Here is a 20,828-nt window from a genome sequence, read left to right on the forward strand (position 1 = left end):
CTATCATAGCATCTCTCCCGCTGCCAAAGAGAGCTATAATGCAGTCAAAACACATGCCACAAGATGCACTTTTTAGCAGGGCTGTCACTGGACCAATCGCTGTTTTTTTGTTGCCAAATGCCAACGCCGCTCTTGAAGAATGGCTCGGCGATTTTGAAGAAACCACCGGAGTGCTCATTTCAGTTCTGAAGAGCCCATTTGCAGGGCAGTGTCGGAGACTGCAAGAAAGCTCACTACAGACCGAGATTATTTCCTTATTTTTATTTTAGTTACTTAGTTTGATTTATATCCCGTCCTCCCCGAGGAGCCCAGAATGGGTTACAGGGTAACATGCACAACAGTTAGCAAAAAAGGCACATAACAGTTAACAACTAGGAACAGAAGACTATAGGCTCCTTTTACTAAGCTGCGTTAGGGCTTTAACGCGCAGAATAGTGCGTGCTACAGTGCCCCCCCCCGCGCTAGACTTTAACGCCAGCACTGAGCTGGCATTAGTTCTAGCCGTGTAGCATGGAGCTAGCGTGCGCTAATCTGTTGCGTGCGCTAAAAACGTTAGCGCACCTTAGTAAAAGGAGCCCTAAGGTAATAGGGTAAAATGAGATGAGTCTCGTTCAGTTGTTCTGGATTAGCAGACACTTGGGCCCTGATTCTGCAAAAGTGCGTCCCGATTGTAGGCAGCTGTAGGCGTCCTACAGCTGTCTAATCAGCCAATCGAGAGGCACGTTTTCTAAAACAATGCTCCCCAGGAAGGCCGCCTATATTGAAAGTGCCTCTGTGAGCCTAGGGAGGCCCACAAGCCCGTCTAAGCTCGCCTAAGGCTAGGCGGTAGCCTTAGGCAAACCTAGGCGGCCCTGCGCGTCTCCCTAGCAGAGCGGGAGACGCTTACTATGTAGGCTAGCAAAATGCTGGCCTACATGGTAAGTAGATGCGGCCGCTATACTTTATCGCGGCAAGGGATCTCCCTGCCGCGATTAGTATAGCGGCTGCAGCTACAGCCGCCAGTCTCCCCAAACCCCCCGACGTTCGCAGCAGGAGGGTGCCCAACCCCTCCTGCCGAAAGAACCCGCCCCCCCCAAAGATCGCCAGCAGGAGAGTACCCAACCCCTCCGTCTGAACCCCCCCCCAACAAAATGCCCGCTATAGGAGGGGCCTTAGGCGCTTGAGCCAATGAGGCCCTAGGATCCTGTGGGTTGGGCAAGGAAGGGGTGGGCCCGCCTCATTTGGACAGAGGCGGGCCTGCTGGCTGGACAGTGCGAAGACCCATCCGGCCAACTTGGCGGTAAGCTTCAGGGGGGTTCCAGGGTGGGGGAGGGCGTTGAGGGGTCTGGCAGGAAGGGTTGGGCACCCTCCTGCTGGCGATCTTCGGAGAGGCCGTTGAGGGGGTACGTGGAGGGCAGTTAGGGCATTTTGTTTGGGGGGTCATTGGGGGGGTCCGGCAGGAGGGTTTGGGTACCCTCCTGCTGGTGATCTTTGGAGGGTGGGTTCTTTCATCAGGAGGGGTTGGGCACCCTCCTGCCGTGAACATCGGGGGGGGGGGGGTTGGGGAGACTAGCGGCCGTAGTTGTGGCCGCTATACTAATCGTGGCAGGGAAAACCCTTGCTGCGATAAAGTATAGCAGCCGCGTCCTATACAGAATCCGGGCCAAAAACCCGATTCTGTAACCGGCGTCTGCAACATGGACGTCGGTTATAGAATCGGGTTTACTTTGGGCGGGTTTTGTTCCGATTCTGTATAGGTTGCAAGGAACGAGCGTCCTATACAGAATCCGGGCCTTGGAGCCTGAAGCATGCACAGGATGGAGTCAGTGTGTGTCAGTTGAATATCTATTAAGAATACTGTGGTTTGGGAGTAACCATCTGAATGCTAGCTTGTCCTGAGGAGTCAGGTGAAGAGATAGGGTTTTTTTTTGCTTTCCTAAAGCTCAAAAGTCTATTAAGAGATTCAATGTTAGGAGGTAGCTGATTCCAGTGCTTTGGTAAGAAGTGAGAGTATGACCTTCGCCTGACACTTTCTCGTTTGAGGCTCTGACCAGAGGGTATTTGAAGACGCGTTTCCTCCTGGAGCGGAGGGGATCTGTTTGTACATGTGGTAAAACTGGTGTAAAGTCTGTAGCACTCATGATTACCCTCGGTCCGAATTCATATCTGCAGACTTACAGGTTATCAAGTCAGTCTCAAAATTGCTCTCATCGTTTTAAAGATAGGCACGAAAACGGAAGGTTTATTTATTTAAACATTTGTTACTCGGGCCATCCTCTAGTTCCGTGCGAGTTACATACATTACACTCATAATTAAAATGCAAACAAGACTGTAACACAATTCTACTGTGTGGAATTTATCAAACTGCATTATCGGTAATAGTGTGCAAAAGATCTTATCAGGTTGTGTGCAGTATTGGTGAAAAGCAGCACTTGATTTTGAAGTGCCCTGATAACCTGTAGAAAGCAATTCTTTATCATCTTTACATTTTCTTATTCCTTCTTTTTTTTCCAGGATGAAAATATCATGAGGTCCATGCAGCTTTTTGACAATGTGATTTAGCTCTACCTGATGGATTCCCTTGTGGCTTAGTTCTGGCCCTCAGTTTGGGATGGACATTCTCCTTTCTACACAAGTGTGCAATTTATTTAAAGACTACCTAAATCAAACAATCTTTTATAAGATTTTTGGGCAAATTTGAAACAGGAAAGATTCTCACCTTCTCTGCCCCTCTCTTGCCTTAGAAATCTTTCCCATCCCATCACGCCAGGTATGAGCTAATTAAAATTTGGAATTCCTCAGGCCAATAAGGAAGAAGAATGGAAATGCTGGCATTAGAAGATCATTGGACATCTTGTTTTTAACTCCAGCATGAAATTTGGCTTTTACACCAAAATAAACTTCTCGCTGATTTCCCAAAAATAAGGAACTCTTTTTCTTGGGCCTATTAACCTGATGGCAACTGACTCTTGCAGAAAACACTAGGAGCAGTCTCAGTGATTATTGATCCAACTGCAGCCATCTTATACTTTCCTCATCCTGTAATCTCAATGCAACAAGACACAACTGTTTAGGATTCATTAACAGTAAGGTCTGAACTGGAGCAACCTTGGGCATGAGTTTGATAATTCATTTGCACTTACAGGCTTAAGAAATATTGCAGTAAGTTCTATAAAAACTGCAATTAATTTAGTTTATGCATTAATATTTATTCCAGATCCAAGAGAGGTATCTCGTAATATTCAAATACATACCATTTACTGCTAAGTTTATTTGTATGTGAATTGGTTTATTTTATTTTAATGGTTCTCTCAATAGAAACTGAATATAGTTTAAGGGGGAGTAATTCAAGCTAATATATTTTTGCAATTAATTTTTCCAAATTTTGTTTCATGAAATGTTTTTTTTTGGCTGCAGCCACTTGGAATTTTCTACATCACCAGTGGTGTTGGCTGGTGCTGGAGTTAATATGAGACTGAACTCTTCTTTCAGGGACATTAGAGAAAGTGAACACAGTTTAAACTTTGGAGTTCACAGAAAGCATCTCAGTGCGGAAAATTTGAAGCAATGTGGAATCTGCCTACTCATTTACGCTGGGTGAAAAGAGGGTCATTGAGAAGCACATCTCTATGTATTGTCTGGTCCAACAGAGTAGAAATAAATGTGCTTGTATGATCTTGGTTTCATCCTGCATTGTAAAAAAAAAAAAAAAGAACAAGAAAAGAAGTGAGAACAATAACTCTCTTTATGAGAATGAATAATGACTGTGCGTTATTTCACCAACAGTAAGCAAATATTTGAATAGTCATTCAATATTCATCTAATATTTATACCAGGGGTCTCAAAGTCCCTCCTTGAGGGCCGCAATCCAGTCGGGTTTTCAGGATTTCCCCAATGAATATGCATTGAAAGCAGTGCATGCACATACATCTCATGCATATTCATTGGGGAAATCCTTAAAACCCGACTGGATTGCGGCCCTCAAGGAGGGACTTTGAGACCCCTGATTTATACCATCATCATAGAGTGTACAGGGTTATATCTCACTGCAAGTCTAATCATACGTAGGTCCCAAACACAAAACCTTTGTGCTGAATGTCTTTAAATGTTTCTCAGTACCGTATATCTTAGGGCTCCTTTTATCAAGGCGAGCTACGCATCGGACATTTCATCACGCGCTAACCCCCGCGGTAGCCTAAAATCCTAATGCCGCATCAATGGAGGCGTTAGGTACTAGCGTGGCAGGCAGTTTAACGCGCTGTATTCCATGCGTTAAACCGCTACCACGCCTTTGTAAAAGGACCCCCTAGTAAGAAAAGAGATTGAATTCTTTCTGAAGATAAGTGCATGATATCGATTTATTTAAAAATGTTTTGAGATACATTTATTTAAAGACATATTGAGAACCTTTGATTAGACTTGCAATGATGCTCAAGTTGAATGAGTCCATACGAACTGTGATGGTCCTATAAATATTAGAGGAATATTCAATGAATATTTAAATATTTACTCATTGTTTGTGAATCTTTGAGTCTATTGTATATATTGGGCACTTATTATAGTATTATTTTTGGTGTAGTTGACCAAGCTGAGGCAGGAATTCTCAGTACTAGAAACATTGACAGCTCTGTTGCACGTCATGGCACAAGGTTCTAATTTAAGTAGTCATAATGGGGTCCTTTAACTAAGATGCGCTAAACGATAACGCATCCATAGAAATATAATGGACGCCTTAGTAAAAAGGACCCCAATATTTGTGGTAAAGTGTATTTTCATATCCCTTAATTTTTTTCTATTGTCATTTGTTGCCACAAAAAGCTACGTCTATGCAGAGATGAGCTTGAGCGCATGAATATTTCGAACACTCACTAGTATAAAGTATGATTTTTTTTTCTCCATAAAGTCATGTACTTTCTACTGGCTGCAAGAACTGTGCTTCATTTTACTATTTAGTGTAATTAAGAAATTACCCCCCCCCCTATTTTTACTAAGCCATGATAGAGGTTTCTACTAGAGGTCTGCACGGGAACGGAGATCGCGGGAATCCCGTGGGTCCCGCGGGAATGCCCCTCTAACCCATGGGACTCCCACGGGGATGGAAGGCTTTGGAAGCAGGGTTCGTCCATATATATAACTTGACACGTCAGCCTTAGTAAAAAAGGAGGTTTATAAGTTAACCTGAACAGAAAACAAAAAAAGGATTCCACAAGGAAAACAGCAGCACAAACACAAAAGAAACTGTGGAATTGATGATCCTGTCAGAAGTAATTGCTGCTTTTTATGGGGACTGGCGGGGATGGAGGTAATTCCTTGCGGGGAAGGGTGGGGACGGAGAGGATCCTGGTGGGGATAGGTGGGATTTCTGTCCCCGTGCAACTCTCTAATTTTTACTATGGCCTGGAGTACTAAATGCTCCGAAGCTGATCTGACGATCATAGAATTCCTGTGAGCTTCAGAGCAGCATCGGAACATTTAGGGCTCCTTTTATCAAGGTGCACTAAGGGGGTTAGTGCGTCGGATATTTCATCATGCGCTAACCCCGTGGCAAGCCAAAATACTAATGCCTCATCAATGGAGGCGTTAGCAACTAGTGCGGCAGGCGGTTGAACGTGCAGTATTCTGCGCATTAAACCCCTACAGCGCCTTGATAAAAGGTCCCCTTAGTGCGGTGGTCTTCAGTAGAAACCTCTATCGCAGCATAGTATAAGAGGGCCTAAATTCCACAAAATCTTTGTTTCTCAATAACACTCTATGAGACCCTTTTCCTAAGTAATCTTAAGCACTAACAGGTGCTTACTATTGCTTAAAATGGCACTATATAAATATATTTTATTTTTTAGTGCAGGGGCATGTTTGGGGGCAGAGAATATGTATATTCTGCGCTAATCGGTTAGCACATGGGCTGAACAATTAGAGCAGGAGCCCTTACCGCCTACAAAATAGGTGATGGTAAGGGCCACATTTAAATTTTAAAAATTAGAGCAGGGCCTTTAATAGGAAAATGGAAGTTGCAGCCATTTTAGAGCTGTGCTTAAAAAGTGGCCACTTTTGAGCAGAACTTAGTAAAAAGGGCCCCTATATTTGTCTGAATCAAAGCCTTTGTGCCTTGACTGCCACCTAAATTAAATTATATAGTAGCATCATTTCTTTATTGTATCACAGCATTCCAAATATGTGTCTGACGAGTGGTTTGAGAGAGAGGGAGCATGCGGGCTATTTGACAAGCTTATGAAATTCAATTGTTCTACAGCTATTGGAATGTTAGAAAGATAGGACCTCAGAGGTTCAAGGATGTTGCCTCAAAGCAGGCTTTAGGGCCCCTATATCGTCCCAAGTATATGTTTATTCATGCTGGTACCTAAACCTTCAATGATAGAGCTTAAGGGGAAAAGTTATCGATGTGGGCTACTGTTAAGTCAGGATATATTACCACAGGGTCCCATTTTATGCAACGAGACTCTTTGCTAAAATAACCTGACTCACATCGATAGCTTCCACCCTCCAGCTACTTCCTTAAAGTATTTATTTCAGAATTATCTGTACAATTACATAATTCTTCCTAATGTCTAACTAAAACCTCCTTTGTTGCAATTTAAGCCCAGTCTCCAGCAGAGATGGAGAAAAACTGATCACTCTCTTCTTTATAACCCCTTTTGTGAATTTGGAGATAACATGAAGTCTTCCCTCATCTAACTCCAGACTTTCTTCCTAAGTTATATGGATCATTTTCAAAGGCTTTTCCATGAGGTGCACAGAAATAGCCTTTTATAAAATTGCCCAGAGTATGTGCACATAAATTTATGTACACACAGTCTTGTATACACAAGTTTATCTGACCTAAGTGGAGGCAGGAGTGGGGTTGAGAAGGTGATAGCACTTCCATATTTTATAAAACACATGAATATGTAGATTAAAAAAAAATTAGGCAAGTTGTACAAACTAACTAGCAGGTATAAATGTGTGCAGTTTCTAGGCAGTAATGTTCAAAAGTAAAGTAGGTGCAAACTTTCCCTTGGAAAACTGGTGTATCGTATATGCATAAGGTAAAATTACCCACTTGGTTATCTAAATATCAGTACTGTTCCTCAAGTAAAAAACTGCCCACAAAGAAACATTTTGAGTGTTAGCTGCCATCTTACTGCCTAATCCAATGCCAGAAGCCCTACCAAAGCCACAGAAGATAGTCATCCTCTCATTTTGACTTTTTAAAAATCTGGATGTTCAAAAATATATGCATTCATAATGGAAGAGGTTTTTCATCTGTTAATATACTAATGTCCAGGACCCCTTTCAGTGTCCTCCACATATTTCAATATCTCTATCATCCCTATTGATTTGGACTTCAGACATCCACTATTAAGGTAAGACTCAGTAATCTCAACTTCTTGTGGCCCATGGTTTCAAAATTGATGAGGCCACCTTTGTCTCGAGCTATGAATCCAGTAGCCTCCCGTCCAATGGGACCTGAATAAAGTTTTTTCATTTCTTATGAAACCGCTGTTTGAGCTTATGGAATCCTTGTCTCTCAAAAGCTGAACCTGGAAAGTTCTCTTTCATATAGAAGCCACATCTGTTACGAAGAATCAGAGAACTGCAAGACTTAGGGGTCCTTTTACTAAGGTGTGCTAAGGCTGTATAAAGAGAGGCGTAGTCAGTAGAAGGAAGAAGGTGTTGATGCCCCTGTACAGGTCATTGGTGAGGCCCCACTTGGAGTATTGTGTTCAGTTTTGGAGACCGTATCTGGCGAAGACGTAAGAAGACTTGAGGCGGTCCAGAGGAGGGCGACGAAAATGATAGGAGGCTTGCGCCAGAAGACGTATGAGGAGAGACTGGAAGCCCTGAATATGTATACCCTAGAGGAAAGGAGAGACAGGGGAGATATGATTCAGACGTTCAAATACTTAAAGGGTATTAACGTAGAACAAAATCTTTTCCAGAGAAAGGAAAATGGTAAAACCAGAGGACATAATTTGAGGTTGAGGGGTGGTAGATTCAGGGGCAATGTTAGGAAATTCTACTTTACGGAGAGGGTGGTGGATGCCTGGAATGCGCTCCCGAGAGAGGTGGTGGAGAGTAAAACTGTGACTGAGTTCAAAGAAGCGTGGGATGAACACAGAAGATTTAGAATCAGAAAATAATATTAAAGATTGAACTAGGCCAGTCACTGGGCAGACTTGTACGGTCTGTGTCTGTGCATGGCCGTTTGGAGGAGGATGGGCAGGGGAGGGCTTCAATGGCTGGGAGGGTGTAGATGGGCTGGAGTAAGTCTTAACAGAGATTTTGGCAGTTGGAACCCAAGCACAGTACCGGGTAAAGCTTTGGATTCTCGCCCAGAAATAGCTAAGAAGAAAAAAAAAAAAATTTAAATTGAATCAGGTTGGGCAGACTGGATGGACCATTCGGGTCTTTATCTGCCGTCATCTACTATGTTACTATGAAATTTAGCGCACGCTAAAAGCTAATGCGTCCATTATATTCTATGGACACGTTAGCGTTTAGCACGTGCTAAATTGGCTAGCGCGCCTTAAAAGAGGGGGTTAGTCATATATGAGACTTATATATAATTTGACCATAATAAGGAAGCCCAAGACACTCAGCCTAAATTCCCGCCAAAGATGGTCAAATATTTTCACATATTAAAGAAAGAATATTCCCTATCTTTTATCCTAAACCTCGCAGGCATGTAAATGGTCTCTTACGATCTCAAAATAACAAAATTAATCAGAAGGTCTACACTGCTGTTCATTACCTTTTATTCTAACAGGCTGGCAAAGCATACATTAACTACTTAAGAATACCTGATTACTATTCAATGTATTGTAAACCGCTTTGGGTGAATCTCTTCATGAAAAGGCGGTTATTAAATCCAAATAAATAAAGCGCTAGAATCTTGTACTGTATTCAGCTCCTAACCAGCAGAGTCAATCCTCATCAGATTGGAGTGAATGGTACTTTGAAGTATTTTTCACTGGTATTCCAACAGCTAATGTTATCCAGGTAGCACTGAATATCGTCACTAGCCACATAACTTCTGGCCGTCCCCTCTGAAATTTTGTTACGCATTAGCTCATGCCCTTCTCAGTAGTTCAGGCAAGCTACATTTAATTACATTAGGGATTTTCTTACCCCTAGAGCAGTGTTCTCAAACTCGCGGCCCACCAGGTACTATTTTGAGGCCCTCGGTATTTTTATCATAATCACAAAAATAAAATAAAACAGTTTCTTGATCATATGTCTCTTTAGCTATAAAAGACAATATTATTATTAAGACTTAGCCAAAAGGAAAGATTTATAAACTATAAAGAGTTTTACCTCATGCAAAACTGTCATTTCTTTAATAAGACATGAGCTATTTTTTCTGAGGCCCTTTAAGTACCTACAAATCCAAAATGTGGCCCTGCAAAGGGTTTGAGTTTGACTGCTACGGAAGCTATGGAACCACGGGGTACAAGGGGAGGTCCACCGATGGATCAAAAACTGGCTGGCGGACAGGAAACAGAGGGTTGGAGTAAAGGGCCATTACTCAGACTGGCAATGGGTCACGAGCGGAGTTCCGCAGGGGTCGGTACTGGGACCGCTGCTGTTCAATATATTCATTAACGACCTGGAGGCAGGAACAAAATGTGAGGTTATCAAATTTGCGGATGACACCAAGCTATATAGCAGGGTAAATAACATGGAGGACTGCGAAGATCTCCAAAAGGATCTGACAACACTAGAACAATGGGCCAAAAAGTGGCAAATGAGCTTCAACATAGGGAAATGCAAGGTCATGCATATAGGGAAAAAGAACCCGATGTTCACTTACAAAATGGGGGGAATCACCGCTAGGGGTGAGCAACCTTGAAAGAGACCTGGGAGTAATGGTGGACACAACATTAAAGGCGTCAGAGCAGTGCGCCTCAGCCTCAAGGAAAGCAAACAAAATGTTGGGTATCATTAAAAAGGGTATCACGACCAGGACGAAGGAAGTCATCCTGCCCTGTATCGTGCAATGGTGCGCCCGCACCTGGAGTACTGTGTCAAGTACTGGTCGCCGTACCTCAAGAAGGACATAGCGGTACTTGAGAGAGTCCAGAGAAGAGCAACTAGGCTAATAAAGGGTATTGAGGACCTCTCATATACCGACAGACTGAAAAAGCTGGGGCTTTTCTCCCTGGAAAAGCGGAGACTTTAGAGGAGACATGATAGAAACCTTCAAGATCATGAAAGGTATAGAAAAAATAGACAGGGACAGATTTTTCAAATTAAGGGGGACCACAAGTACAAGGAGGCACTCAGAGAAATTGAAAGGGGAGAGGTTTAGAACAAACGCCAGGAAGTTCTTCTTCACACAGAGGGTGGTGGATACATGGAATGCGCTGCCGGAGGATGTGATAAACAGGAGCACGCTACAGGGCTTCAAAGAAGCTTTGGATAGGTACTTGGAGGACAAAGGTATAGAAGGGTATAGATAAGAATAGAGGTAGATTATAGGGATAGGTTTAAATGGTAAGCTATAAAATTAGTCAGGGACCATTGCTCAGGCAATGGGCCTGATGCCGCGGGCGCGGACCGCTGGGCGCTCACCGGTCCGGATCGTTGTTGAGCGATTCATGGCTGAATTCTGCCGGGCGACTGATTCACTAAAGAGTCCTCATTTACATGTGCAGATCGGATTGGACGCACACCCCAAGGATCGCTGCAGAGTGATCGTGATGCTTGCGCAGACCATCCTGGTTGGCTGTAGAAGCGATCCGCGCATGCACTTGCTCTCTGCACAAGCGAGGTCACAACAAAGGGGGAGGGGTGGCATAGGTACGGAGCAGCTCCCGAAAGGAATCATTTAAATTTGTGCAGGCAGAATGGAACAGAACACGCTTTGCAGCCAGGCTACAGAACAGAAAATGCTTTAAACCCGCAGGTTAAAACCATGGGCTCACATTTCTGCACAATAATTAAAAAGGGGGGAATATGCATATGTACAATTTTTTATGTTAATGGTTGTTTTCAGGGTGGCAGAGAGCAGGGAGATTTCAGGGCGGCAGAGAGCAGGAGAGTCGGCAAGGACAGTAGCAACTGGTCCTCAGCAGTCGCTTCATTTAGGATCGGCAAACCCAATCGGTGTTCCTTCTTCTGTTTAGTGAATTGCTGCCTTCCTACTTATGCATGGCATTTCCCCTCATTTGCATGTGTGGATCAGATTGGATATTGACCGCACAGCTGTTTAGTGAATCAGGTCGGGGAAACGATCGCAAAACCATCGGTACACAATCGTTAAGTTTTGTGAATCTAGCCCTTAAAGATTTAACACACGCTAATGATTAGACGTGCTAAATGCCAAGCAGATTATAGGAATATAATGAGCTGCATGGCATATTAGCGTATGCTAATTATTACCACATCTTAGTAAAATGATACATAAGTTTGTACCTAAGGCAATAGAGATTCATCCAAGACCGCAAGGATCAGCAGTGAGATTTAAACCTGGCTTCCTTGGTCCTCAACTTGCTATTCTAAACACTAGTCTATTCCTCCATTCATCTGCAAAGCAGTGTTTGGTCTTCACATCATACCTTCTCATCACATTACTGCTTGGACCAGTCTTCAGCCAGAGGCAGTGCATTTAGTCAAGCAGTGCTAAGCAAGCTGTCTGGGTAATCTGCTGTATTTCACTCTTCCATCATCTAACTTGGATGCTCCTTAGTGCTGAGAAAGTTATGTGGGAACTAGAACAATCCTGAAGATGGGAGTCACCCACTTGTGTGCCTGATTCAATTCTGCTTGTTTTTTTAGTCTGTTTGAATGCCAGCTAGAGCATTTAAAAAACATATATTCAGTTCCACTGCACATGTGAAAGGCAATTTTACAACTGGGTGCCTGCAGTTACATGCACCTTGCATGCATAAAAGCAGCAAAAGGTATCACATGTGCCTACGAATAAGAACTGTTATATAAAAGTACACATAAATAGCTTACTCCCAGTTTCTATATATGGCACCCAAGTTTGTGTGTCCAACTTTGCGCGCAAACTGGAGATACGTGTGCAAATAAATTGGCTAATGAGCTTGGAAGCATAATGAGTACTAACAACCAATTATTGATGCTAATTGGCAGTCTTAAAAATCTCGCTGCTATTCTATAAAGCATGGTGATAATTTGAAAAAAGGGCGTGTTGGAACATTCCCAAAAGTTGCATGTGGATTTATAGAATTTGCCTAAAGCATGCCTAAGTTAGATGCTGGCATTTACACCTGCTGTTTGGAGCATAAGTAGAGCACTCAAAAATTAGGCACGGATCCACGACGAATGCTATTCTATAAAGGGCACACTCTCTTTATATAGTAGACTAGTGCTTAGTGTTCAAGGTTTTGGCACCATTTATTAAATTCCCTCCATAGTCTATGCATGTAAGTGGGCATATAAGTTTCAAGTTTCATAAATTCTTTGATTATATCGCAAAATCTCAATTCAATGCAATTTACATCGGATGAAAATATAAAATAATAAAATCCACAGATATCACATATACTGCTAATTAACATTTAAATATTAGGGAAGAGGGCATCTTAAATTACAATATTAAAAAAATAAAACCAAAAATAAAATTGGGTATAGGTTTAGAACACACAGGATGGGAGACAAATACCCTCATATTACAGTGAACCTCCTTGTCCTATCCTAAAATATAGTAAGACTGATCTAGTAAAAAGCGTCTTTAAAAAGCCAGCTCTTTAGAAGACTTTTAAATTTGTTCAATAATTTTTCTTCTCTTAGATTAAGTGGAAGTAAGTTCCAGATGTGGGGGGCCGAAACAGAAAAAATCATGTCTCTCCTAGAGTATATAACTTTGAAAGAAGGGACTGTTAATAGGGCTCCCACTTATGTGCATAACTTATAGAATACCCTAGTTGCATGGGTTGCTTGACACACTTAGGCATGCCCATTTATACCCGCTGTAGACCTAACATAAGTGGGCGCCACTAACATGCCGATGTTGGTTTACACTAGTATTCTACCACAAAATCAGCCAGCTCTCCCCATGGGTCTCCCCCTCCTTTCACCCTCCTCCCCAGACCAGTTTTCCACACAATTGAACTGAGTAGAGAAGAAAAAGAGAAGAAAAGAACGAGAAGATTGAAATCCACTTAGCCAGGCTAAGACATAGTTTTTCTTTTTGTAGGCGAAAAAAGGGAAAGGTTAAACTGGCAACACTACAGACTAAAAAAAATGTTCAGACCAAGAATTTTTATCGCTGGTCATTATGACCATTAATGCCTAATACTTAAGAAAAATGTAAGAGAATTAGTCCTGCTGATCTTAAGAAAAAAAATATATTTAGAAAAACTTCCTGAAGATGCACCTTTTATTATTATTATACCTCCCCCCCTCCCCATAAGTATTCAACCTTCTCATGCAACCTCTGGGAACTATCATAGACAGTGCAGAAATAAGACATTTCACATATGCAGATGACATCACCATTATACTGCCAGTAACGATGGCCTCACTTAACATTATCGATATCATTGAAAAATGCTTCCACATCTTAGAAAACTGGTCCTCAACCAATTGTCTCAGCCTCTGGATATGCTCGACCCACGATACTCATCAAGAGTCTCTATTGACAACAAAGACTTTTCATTAGAACAGCAATCCCGAGTCCTAGGAGTGGAAATAGACAACTTCCTTTCCATGAAACATCAAATACACTCAATAACTAAACAATCCTTCCTCATTATACAAAAACTAAAAACCATCAAAAAATACTTTGACTCGGGAGCTTTCCAAATCTTAATACAATACCTAATTCTATTCTGACTTGACTACTGTAATGGGATACTTGCTTTCTGCTCAAAAAGCTTCCTATCCTGCTTACAAGCAGTCCAAATTGCAGCAGCCAGACTTGTATTCGGACTCTGGAAATCTGAACACCTACAGTCCTACTACACAAAACCACTCTGGTTGCCCATAACTGCAAGAATTACGGTAAGTTTAATTTAGACATCAAGGCCTTCAAGATTTTATCGGGTATTGCCTCCACCTACCTAACTGAACTGGTCACACAACTCCAGAGCGCTTCCAACACCTACTCAACTGGAAACCTGATGCAGCTCAAATTTCCCTCATACAAAAATGTCTAGTACACAAGACAATTCACTTCATCCATTCACCACCAACTAACCAAGTGCTGGAACCTACTCCCAATCACACTATGTTCCTGTGACCACTACCTCAGATTCAGAAAACACCTAAAAGCTCATTTGTATCAAGACAGCGAATCAACCACAAATGACCCTGCAACTAGTTTGAGGATCCACCAGTAGAAAACAGATTGTAATTACACCCACAACTCTGACCTCCAAACTATACATTGTAACCTCCTGGGTAACTTGACCCAAACTCTTTTATTGCAATCCGATCTTGAACTGTACTATTAAATGATTGTTATTGTAATTATAATCACTCTGAATGCCAAACTGTACAAAGTAACCTACTTGGCAACTAAACCCGGCCTCTTAGAGGGTATTTCAACATTAAACTGAATAGGTAAAGGTGGAATAGAAGACTAAGAAATATGGAAATATAGAAACGTGATGGCAGATAAAGGCCAAATGGCCCATCCAGTCTGCCCATCTTCTCTCTTATTCTGACATTTTTAAATCTGTGCCCATAATTTACGGTAGGTTTTCATCCAAACCTTATTGTAAAAAAACTGTACAACCCAACAAGAATACTACAGTATACAGCATCCACTTACAAATATTAAAAACAACAATTGAATATAGTACACTTCTCCCTCCGTATTTGCAGTTTCAGCATTCGCGGTTTCGATTATTCACGGTTTTTAGCTTGCTGGCTCCTCCCCTCAAATTGCATCAGTTTGCAAAAAGAAATCACTGATTCCAAGCGTTTACAGAGAAAATCGCTGGTTCCCAGCACTTTCTTCACTGTGTTTTGCCTCTCCTTCAGGAACAGATCAGGTCTCCCACCATGTTATTTGTGGTTTCACTATATTCACGATGGTTTTTAATAGAAAACAGCGAATAACATATGAAAAAGTTATTCACGATTTTTCTGTATTTGCGGTTCTGTTAATCCCTATCACAGCAAATAATGGAGGGAGAAGTGTAATTGTTAATTGAAACCAGTAATTCCGGATAAAGTATAGGCTACAAAATAGATTATTTCACTGAAGAGGTATTAAATTGAAGCAAAAGAGATTGAGGGAAAACCCTACATATTTGTATTTTACTTGTGTAATTCTGGGTTTAAAGTAAAGACCTATGAATCTAATTCAGGTTTGCCTGCACATTCATGTGTCTTTCTGGATGAATTCTTATTTTTATATTACTGAATGATGTACATATAAACTGTTGATCGGTGTAGCAGTATATACAAATATTATAATAATGTTATAAAAATCACAAAGTGGAGATAAATTTTGAAAAGAAACAGACCAGCAAATCTACCTGTCTAATCTCTTCTTTGCTAGCAAGCAGCTCTGTTCAGCATGAGATACATATTGTTGCTGACAAAGACTGAACCTGTCCTTAGGTTTCTTAAATATACGGGTGTTTTGGTTTTGTTTTGTTTTTAAGAATAGGAACCTGACAGAGGATGTGGTCAAGGTTAATATTATAACATGGTTTGAAAAGGATAGAACAAGTTTCTAGAAGACATGCCCATTAGTAGCCAAGTAACTATAAGGAATCCATCGCCTCTTACTTCTGGGAATAAGTAACAAGGAACGGATTTCCACCTTAGCATCTGCTAGGCATTTCTGAGTGATCTGTATTGACCACTGTTGGAGGCAAGATGCTGGGCTCGATACACTCGTTTAGCTGTTTGGAGACCTTGCCTTGTTGATCAATTGGATCACCCTTTTTTCTTCAAATTATTTTGTAATAAGACACGTCATACTTTTGAAGAGCTCATTCACTTGTAGGGTCAACCACTAAAGAGGGTTAACCAAGTCCTTACCATGTTTAATTAGAACCATTATGCTAAAAGGGTAATTTTAAAAGCAGTTTCTGTACACAAAGCAGTGTCTTATGCATGGAGATATGCACTTTAAAACTGCAGGCCCAAAAGAAGTGGAACTTGATTTAAAAGAGCGAAGGCATTCCTGGGGGAAGGACTGAGAGGGGTTTGTACACTCTTTTGAAAATAGACACAGATGTACATAAAATATCACAGAAGTGTTGTGTGTGTCACGGAGCAGACGTAAAAATAAGCACAGAACTTCACGAGGAATGCGCAGACATTATTTTTGAGACTTTGTGAATACCCTTACAGGGAACAGTGTACACATGTTCTCAGTTATAAAATTACCCCGAAGTAACCGATCTAATCCTCAGTTTTGCTCATTGTATGCATGGACTTTTAGTTATTCTATAAAGGAAATAGAAACGCAAAGAGTGGAGTCACAGTGGTATTCCAATCTTGGTGGTCAAGAGTACTGAACTTCTAAAGTAAAAGTCTCTATTATAAAATCTTTATTCTTGTAAAACAAGTTTTTATTAGTTTGTTGACCACACGACCCCTGAAGAAGGCTCTGCATAGCTGAAACACGGCCTGTGTCGGGACATATCAACAGAGGGTCATACCAATAAAAGCTTGTTTACGAGAATAAAGACCTTGTAATAGAGATTTTTACTATAGAAGTTCAATACTCTTGACCACCATGACTGGAATACCTCTGTGACTACACTTTTTGCGCTTCTATTTATAGTTTTTGTGGAGATTTTTGGTTTTCCTTTTCTATTCTATAAAGGAAAACAGATAAAGAAAGAAAGGTTAAGCAAGTTGCAACACCTTTTTTATTTAATAACTCAATATATTTCAAATAATTTCTTGAGAATTATCCTTGGTTTCTTGCCTCCATGCAGGGAAATCAAAAGTACATATATGTCATATGATAAAACTAGGGCTGCATTTTGATTAAGTTTCCAAGTTATACCGCTCATTGTACAATTTTTAAAAATGGGGTAAAAATAATTTAAATTGACTTAAAATACACACAAAATGACAACAAATTTGATACAAATGAGCAAGTAGAAGAGGGAGCTGGGGATGAACTACAATGTCATGATAGGAAAGAAAGGGAAGGGAAGATATATAAGGATAAAAAGGGGAGGGGAGGGAAAAGTTCTTAGATCGATAAATGATCATCAATCAGGCTACAGAACCCATTAGACTTAAATTTTGTGAGGGATGCTTCATGTCGCAAGGAGGGCAGAAGAGCATTCCAGAGTGTTGGTGATGTTATGGAAAAACTGGTCTTACTTGTAGTATCATATATTATTTATCTTGAAGGAGGAACAATTAAGAGGTTTTGTTCACTAGAACGCAGAGATCTCTGGTAGGAATGTAATGAATAAGTAAGTGATCTATATCAGTGGTTCTTAACCTGGGTTCGACTGAACCCCAGGGGTTCGGTGAGTCAGTCTCGCGGGTTCGGCGGAGGTCAAAACACACCTCCGACTCATATAGCGCTTCGGTCACGTTCAGTCATCTATCAGTTATTCAGTGATTTTGATCAAGACTGATTGTGTACTCGGTTTCTTGATCTATCAATCTGTAACTAACGCCTTATATACATCAATCAATTCCTGATCAAAATTTGTGATTTAACTGATAGATGATTGAACGTGACCGAAGCACTTATGATTCGTGATGATATGCCCCACTTGTCCATAATTGGCTGCAGGTGATCACGCAACATCGCTTGGCCTATCTGTGCTGCAGGGGATTTGTATACCTATGTTTTGAATTTGTAAAAATCATATTTTATTTTTCCAATAAAGAAGGGTTCAGTGAACACGCATATGAAACTGGTGGGGTTCAGTACCTCCAACAAGGTTAAGAACCACTGATCTATATAGTTCGGAGAGTTGTTTTGTTTAACTTTAAAGTAAGGAGCAGGACTTTGAAGATTATTCTTCATTTGATTGGCACCCAGTGAGCCTTGAAACAATAGTGGGGTGACATGATTATATTTTTTGGCCTTTGCAAGAAGTTTGACTGCTGTGTTTTGAATAATCAGTAATCTTCTTAATCGCAATTATTCGTGTGATTAAAGGTATTTCATTTCCCACTGTTGCTCTTTGTGACTGAGTGAGTTCTTTAACTCTCCATTGCCCAGATTTACAAGGAGCTGCAGTGGGGGAAAAAACAAATAAATTAATGTCTTCAATCATATGATTAATCACAATTACAAATTGTAATTGAAAGGCAGCCCTAAAAAATTACAGAATAAAAAGTAATGAAAAGATAAGAAATACAAATTGAAAAATTACAAATTAAGGAACCTAAAACAGCATGCAGAATAGCTAGAAAGAGCCTTACAGTTTTCACAGCCTACTTCAGAAAAGCAAGCCTAGATAAAACTAAGGGGATCTTTTACTAAGGGCTCCTTTTACGAAGCCGCATTAGGGCATTAATGCCCGGAACAGCACACGCTACAATGCTGCGCGCGCTAGACGCTAATGCCAGCATTGAGCTGGCGTTAGTTCTAGTCGCGTAGCGCGGGGTTAGCGCGCGCTAATCTGTTGCATGCGCTAAAAATGCTAGTGCATCTTAGGGCTCCTTTTACAAAGCCATGTTAGGGCATTAACATCTGTTGCATGCGCTAAAAACGCTAGCGCACCTTAGGGCTCCTTTTACGAAGCCACGTTAGCAGCTTTAGTGTGCGCGCCTTATAACCCCCACGCTAGCTGAAAAACTATCACCTACTCAAGAGGAGGCGGTAGCGGCTAGCGCGGCTGGCAGTTTAGCGCGCGCTATTACATCCATTAAACTAACGCGCCTTCGTAATAGGAGCCCTAAATGTTAGCACATGTTATCTGTCACATTATATCATCTGCCCTTTTGATGCCCAATCTCCCGGTCTCACAAGGTCCTCGTCCAATTTTTCACAATCCTCTTGTGATTTAACAACTTTGAACAATTTTGGGCTCTTTTTACTAAGCTGCGCTAGCGTTTTTAGCACGCACTGATGATTAGCGCCCGCTAACCACCGCGCTACGTGGAAAATACTAACACTAGCTCTATGGAGGTGTTAGCATGTAGCGCATGCGTCAATGTAGCACGCGCTAAAACTGCTAGCCCTTAGTAAAAGGAGCCCTTTGTGTCATCAGCAAATTTAATTATCCCACTAGTTATTCCCATCTCTAGATCATTGATAAATATGTTGAAAAGCAGCGGTCCCAGTACAGACCCCTGGGGAACCCCACCATTTCTGCAAAAATACCTCTCTTTTATACTTCTTTTCTATGTATATTATTGTGTTTGGAAGAAATGGCAATGACAGCTCTTCTCCCCAACTTTGTCTCTAATGTGTTGTCGATTATTTAATTATTTAAAAGGGGAAGGAGCCTCAGATCTCCTGTGTTGTGAAGTATGTTAACTGAACAACCGCACTAGAAAGGGAAAATCTCTCACTGGCTCTATTTCCCCTCCTGCCTAATATAATTTGTTCGATGCTGGCTCACACTTCAGTATGTTATAGTCTTAAAAACTTTTCATTTCAAAAACAAAAGAGTAATGCAAAGAACTTAACTTAGGCAGGGTTTCATTTCCGTTGTACTGCAGGCATATTAATTCTCCTGCTGTCTTTGCCGGTCCACTTTTGCCTTCGCTATGTAGCTGCGTCAGGGCAATGGACTCCTCGACTTCTGACGCAGCTACATAACGAAGGCAAAAGTGGACCGGCAAAGACAGCAGGAGAACTAATATGCCTGCAGTACGACGGAAATGAAATCCTGCCTAAGCTAAATTCTTTGCATTACTCTTTTGTTTTTGAAATGAAAAGTTAGATGCCTTGGGAAAATGTTTGACTCCAGATGTAAGCTCCCTCAATTGCTCCCCTCGACCCTGAAGAAAGTTTCTTTTGAAACAAGCATGTCGGGGGAGGTGGTATTAATGAGATTTGAAAAACCAAAATTGGAAGCTAAGTGATTTAAATGGAATTTTATATGAATAGTTGCACAAAAAAACTTCACAGAAATACAGAAAGGTCTTATCCTCATTCCCGCGGTAAACCAGTTGCAAATGTCTCCATTCCTGCGGATTTACTGCGGTGACCACGGTCCCAGTGTCATTCTCTACCCCGCCTATAACTAAGCAGCTTACAATCATATACACACACAATACTGTAAAATGAACATTCCTAGCTATAAAATATCCACATAGTACATCTTAACAAATCATTCACTGAAAGTTCAAATGCTATATATTAAACCTTCTATTGATCAACTGGTCATACTTTCGTAAATGAGTTTTCAAATTGCCACATTGTTGTACAGAATCGTAATGGGCAGGGCATTCCACAATCATGGTCCTCCAATTGAAAATGAACTATCAATTTGTTGTGGCATATGGCATTTAAAATATTTATTAAAGTTATTTTAGAAAGATTGTACCAATCAGAATTGAGGCGTTGAGACCAAGACTTTTCAAGTTCCACTATTATTTTAGAATAGGATATAATAGAGCCTGTTCTAAACACATGAAGAAATGAGCATTTATGTGCTGGTTATGTGGCAGGAATATTCATTCTAGAAACAAAAATTTATATCAACAAGTCAAAACGGGCACAAGATATTACAGAGCTCAGCATCTCTTGCCCAGTGGCATACCAAGGGAGGGGCGGGCGGGCGCCCGCCCACCCTGGGTGCAGCCTATAAGAGGATGCTCTGAACAAGGGTTGGCGTCATGGTCTGACTCTAGGAACTTCTGGTGGCAGCAGCATTCAGAATTCTCTGCTCTGCCGGTGTCTGGTCTTCTTCTCTGCCGGGTCCTGCCTTTGTGGAAACAGGAAGTAGGTGAGACCCGGCAGAGAGGATTGCCCAACGCTGGCAAGAGC

The 20,828-nt window shown here is 41.3% G+C and overlaps 1 protein-coding gene across 3 annotated transcripts in view; it reads left to right on the forward strand.

Moving 5' to 3' along the window:
• KCNIP2 (potassium voltage-gated channel interacting protein 2) overlaps positions 1–3,804 on the forward strand; it is an 808,713-nt gene extending 804,909 nt beyond the window's left edge. For all 3 annotated transcript variants that reach the window (XM_033943166.1, XM_033943163.1, XM_033943165.1), the window contains one exon: positions 2,495–3,804. In XM_033943166.1, coding sequence (XP_033799057.1) covers positions 2,495–2,542 — 48 coding nt within the window. In that variant the 3' untranslated portion in view covers positions 2,543–3,804. The remainder of the gene's footprint in view (positions 1–2,494) is intronic.
• The last annotated feature ends 17,024 nt before the right edge of the window (positions 3,805–20,828 follow it).

This window comes from Geotrypetes seraphini, chromosome 4 (assembly GCF_902459505.1).
Source record: "Geotrypetes seraphini chromosome 4, aGeoSer1.1, whole genome shotgun sequence".
Taxonomy (NCBI): Eukaryota; Metazoa; Chordata; class Amphibia; order Gymnophiona; family Dermophiidae; genus Geotrypetes; species Geotrypetes seraphini.